Genomic DNA, 4,753 nt, shown 5'->3' on the forward strand with positions numbered 1-4,753 from the left:
GGAGTCCAGATTTCATGAGATGTGGCCTAAACTTGGGGGAGAACGTGTTCAGAACGTGTTCGCAACGTGTTCAAAAATCAAACCTGAGGACGACCGTTCTGTCTCCTGCCACGCTCACGCGTGTTCAAAACATTTCGGTTTTTTTTTTGTTCTCCACCTTTTCGTATCGCATATCGATCATTTCCTCGGTTATAAGACAGAGACGTGTGTGTTTGTGTGTGTGTGTGTGTGTGTGTGTTTGTGTGTGTGTGTGTGTGTGTGTCTGAGGTGTTCTTTTCACATCGCTCTCATGTCAGAGGATCTCTGTGGTGTCTGCTCTTTAAGAAACCTTTGAAGATTTTGACTCAAACGGCAAAATGTCCTTATCTCCCTGTCTCCGATCTGCATTCCTCTTTCCCCACAATAACAACTCTACAGACACACACACACACACACACGCTCGCACGCTCGCACACACATGCACACACACACACGGAAATGGGCACACAACATCTCCCCTTCAAAAATGTTGCATCAAAGATTTCAATCACACAGCAACCTGTCAATCACACTCTTTTTACCTTTTACCAGCCAACCAATCAAATCGAAGCGGCCCCTGTCTCACTCCACAGATAAAACAACATATTGCAAAACTAAACTCCATCGAATTCACCCCCCACTCCCCCCCCCCCAACACCCCCCACTCCCCCCGTGCACTCACCGCCGCGCAGGCAGTCCGACGCCCCTCCCATCATGCTTTGCGTGGCCGGCATGTCGAGGCCCAGCAGCGTGGGCGACGAGGAGGCGGAGACCGACGATGAAGATGACGAGGAAGAGGAGGAGCACGGCGCGGGGGAGGTGGGGGGGCACTGGGAACTCTGGCTCGGCATCGCGGACTGGGAACTCTGGGAAGGGATCTGGCCAGCGCTGGGGCAGCTCGTGTTGGAATGCATGCTTCCCATTCCGTTTTCCGTTAGAAACTCCTCCAGGTCCATGTACTGGAGCTGGAACAGCCCCCCGTCGCACGGCAACGTCCGTTCCCATAGCAATGGGCCCAGGAAGGCGTTATTGGAGAACCCCCCCGAGCCCCCTCCCCCGTTGCTGCCGTCTCCGAGGGCGACGTTCCCGCCACTGCGCATTGAACAACGACTCAAAGAGTCCTCATCCAGATCCAACCTGTCCTTATCTGAGAGAGAGAGAGAGAGAGAGAGAGAGCAACATTAGTCATTCAGCCTGTCCTTATCTGATAAAAAGAGAGAGAGAGAGAGAGAGCAACATTACTCATCCAACCTCTGTTTATCTGAGAGAGAGATAGAAGAGATAGAAAGAGGGAGAGAGGGAGCAAAAGAGAGAGAGAGAGAGCACAAGAGACAGAGAAAGAGAGACTGATTCCAGTGATATTACCCTGATTGAGTGGCTGACTGAGCGATTATCTGAGATTGCTAATAAGTACAGTGAACACACACACACACACACACACACACACATTAGGAATCTCTCAGCGACAGAGTTACTGCACAGTCTACACACTCACACCCACACACACATAAACACACACACCCAGCGGAGACCATCCTAATGCACACACTCACACTCACACACACACACTCACACACACACACATACATACCAGAGCTACACAAAGGTCACTTACAGTTTATAGAAGAAAAGCTCCTTAATTTACATATTAATAATAAGCATATAATACTAGTATTACTACCACTACTACTACTACTCCTACTACTACTAATAATAACTATGAGAACACACTGACACAGAGAGGAACATCTTCTCCCACACCAAAAATAATGTCGCAACTTAGTTACATTCAGGCTGTACCTGCATTAAACGTAACCTGTTCTAAACTTTACCCCCGTACTAGACTTTACCTGTACTAAACTTTACCCCGTACTAGACTTTACCTGTACTAAACTTTACCTGTCCCAAAACTTTACCTCTTCTAAACTTTATCTGTGCTAAACTCTACCTGTACTAAATTTTACCCTTACTAAACTTTACTTGCTCTAAATTTTATCTGTACTAATCTTTAACTGTTATAAACTTTAGCTGTGCTTAACTTTACCTGTACTAAATTTTACCCGTACTAAATTTTACCCTTACTAAACTTTACTTGTTCTAAATTTGACTTGTTCTAAACGTTACCATTTCATACTCTACACGGGGCAAGAACAAAGTCCTTTTGGTATTTGGGCTGTAACTAGCTCGTTAAGACAGACTCACAACATTGTCACTTGTTAAAAGGAGAATCTACAAGAGCCCAAACATAGAGCTAAAAGCCATAGACAGCTCTCCTCAGGTCAGGGTGAACCTGGTGGTGTGGTTATAGAGGTTTAGGTCTGGTTCTAGATCACGGGGTGTAACCTGCTCTTATGTAACTCTATGTCTGCATGACCCTGCCCCTGCCCTGGGCCAGTGAGCTGAAACCTCACAGTTTTGTTCCACGTTCTGTCAACAAAACTCATGGACAAACTAAACCCCAGGGCTGAGTAAATCTGGTCAGGCAAACCAGCTGTGTTAGCGCTAAGCTAAAACCAAAATCAGCTGTCCTCCGGACTGGCAGAGGGAGAACACATTGCCTCATACAGGCTAACTCCTCGTATATGCTAATTCCTCATACATGCTAACTGCTCATAGAGGCTAACCCTCTGTTCTGGACAAGACAGGCCCCCTGCCTCTGTGTTACATGCTAACTGCTCATAGAGGCTAACCCTCTGTTCTGGACATGACAGGCCCCCTGTCTCTGTGTTACATAGTCTTCCCTTTTTCAATCTCGTGTGAGTGTGTGGTTCCCAGTAAGAATAAACAAATAAAAACTGGTCACTGCCCTGTATGTGTTTTCTCTCTCCACTGGATCCACAGCAGATGGGCTGATGGAAAATTAACTCTGGGAGAGTTAATCGCAAATTACATAAACACTCTTTACTGTTCCGTCCCACACCCTCCAAACATTCCTTTCACTCCTCAAAGAGTGATTATAATGACGAGAGCATTTATACAAAAAAAAACCAACAACAGTATTTTTTAAATCACTGAGAGTGTTTGACAAACTGTATTCAGAACAATACAGATGTCACTGTCAGATTGTTCAGTCACTCTGTATTGAGGAATTTTACACTCAGACAATCAATACTCTTGATTTTCTCTGAGGATAGCAAGAGCTGTATGTACTGCGTGTTTTTGTGTGTGTGTGAATGAGAGAGCGAGAGAGAGAGAGAGAGAGAGAGAGAGAGAGGCAGGCTAGGTTGGGCAGGGTTAACGTGGCTTAACCAATGGGAGCTGACCTCAGAGGAACCTGGCAGTGAACTCAGGGTTTGTCTCGGTCCGCCGCTGTTTATCTCTCAGGGTCTCACGTGACTAGTCACACTGACTAACACGCTGACAGCCACTACAATCTGACGACTGATTCGAACTGACAACCAATAGAAACACACACTGTCTGATCTCAACTTCCAGTCTGTAGAAATGCTAATCGCAGTGGGAATATCAACCAACTGCCCACAGAAACTGTGCAGGGATACTGTGGACCCTGAGGTTCATAAAATGGTAATGAAAACAGTTATAACGACGACAGTAGTTTGTCCGCAAAAGCACTCTTGAATACACACCGAACGGCACTCGCACCGGTGTGAAGGGCTGTCATAAAAGTGTCAAACTTTGCTACCTGGGGGTTACACGAAAAAAACGGAAATACCCTGGCCAAAGTGCACCGCTCACCTTTCATTTCACAGCTGTCTTTGAAACGCTGATCACTTTTCATAGGCAGTTGGAGCAGAGACTTGAGATTGGCCACAGAGTTCAAATGTCCGCCGCCCAGCGACGCTCCTGCTTGGCCGCTACTCCCGAACTGCGGGCTCGCTCCGGCAGGGGGCAGGTCCGGGGGAAGGAGCTGCGAAAGCGGCCTTGACATCACCGTCCGCTCGCGGCGTTCGTCTCTCCCCCTTCTCTCTCTCTCTCTCTCTTCGGAGCGAGCAGGAGCGACAAGAGGGTTCACCACTACTTCGCCTACTCAATGGACAAACACTCATTTAGTCACATGACAGATTTAAATGGACAGTTTACTGCAAGTAAATGAGGATCCAGTTAAAAACCCCATATAGGCTACCTATTAATAGTCAAAGAAGCTGGAAGCACACTGATGAAGTTGAGAAGAATTTTGTTCTGTCATATCCGTCACATTAAACGTGTTCTAGAGGGAAATTACAGACACAGGCTGTGCATATATTCGGCTGCCTTCTCTGACGCTGTCAATTGTTTACATAATAAAATGTGTGCAATTCTAAATGCGGATCAAACTCAGAAACATGATGTGTGAGACAGGAGTGAACGCTGATCATTCTATTGGCAGCTCTTAGGTATTTCCATATGCAAAATTACCTTTATTGATGAGCAAAGTTCTCTCAGACGAAATGAAGCTTCATTCTCAAAAGAACAGATTACAGTCCAGAGAGTGTGAATGTATTCCAGCAATCCAGTCAAATGCGGATGTTGTGGTCTAAACCAGTAGAAAAACTTCGACAACTCGTCCATAAACAATTTGAAGTAAACCAAGAAATGAAACCCGGATATGAACAGACAGCTCCTCCAGTGAATGATTGATGGTCAGAAGTTAGAGACAGCGAAAAATAATTATTAAACGCAAAAAACAAATTGCAAAATTAACTTGGCAAATGCAATGATTCGAACGATGAATCAAAGAAAAACAACGCCATCTAAATAATAACAACTAAAACAAACGCGAAAAAAAACTGAAGCC

The 4,753-nt window shown here is 45.7% G+C and overlaps 1 protein-coding gene across 2 annotated transcripts in view; it reads right to left on the minus strand.

The window, feature by feature from the left end:
- dbpb (D site albumin promoter binding protein b) overlaps positions 1-4,461 on the minus strand; it is an 11,553-nt gene extending 7,092 nt beyond the window's left edge. The window contains exons 1-3 of one of the 2 annotated variants that reach the window (XM_030783483.1): positions 4,375-4,461; positions 3,715-4,002; positions 704-1,165 (exon numbers count right to left, since the gene is read on the minus strand). In XM_030783483.1, the coding sequence (XP_030639343.1) occupies positions 704-1,165; positions 3,715-3,907 (655 nt within the window). In that variant the 5' untranslated portion in view covers positions 3,908-4,002; positions 4,375-4,461. Of the gene's footprint in view, positions 1-700; positions 1,166-3,714; positions 4,003-4,374 lie in introns of both variants that reach the window. The other variant, XM_030783482.1, reaches the window with a different exon arrangement.
- Positions 4,462-4,753: the final 292 nt, after the last annotated feature.

The sequence above is a fragment of the Chanos chanos genome, chromosome 9 (genome assembly GCF_902362185.1).
Source record: "Chanos chanos chromosome 9, fChaCha1.1, whole genome shotgun sequence".
Classification (NCBI taxonomy): domain Eukaryota; kingdom Metazoa; phylum Chordata; class Actinopteri; order Gonorynchiformes; family Chanidae; genus Chanos; species Chanos chanos.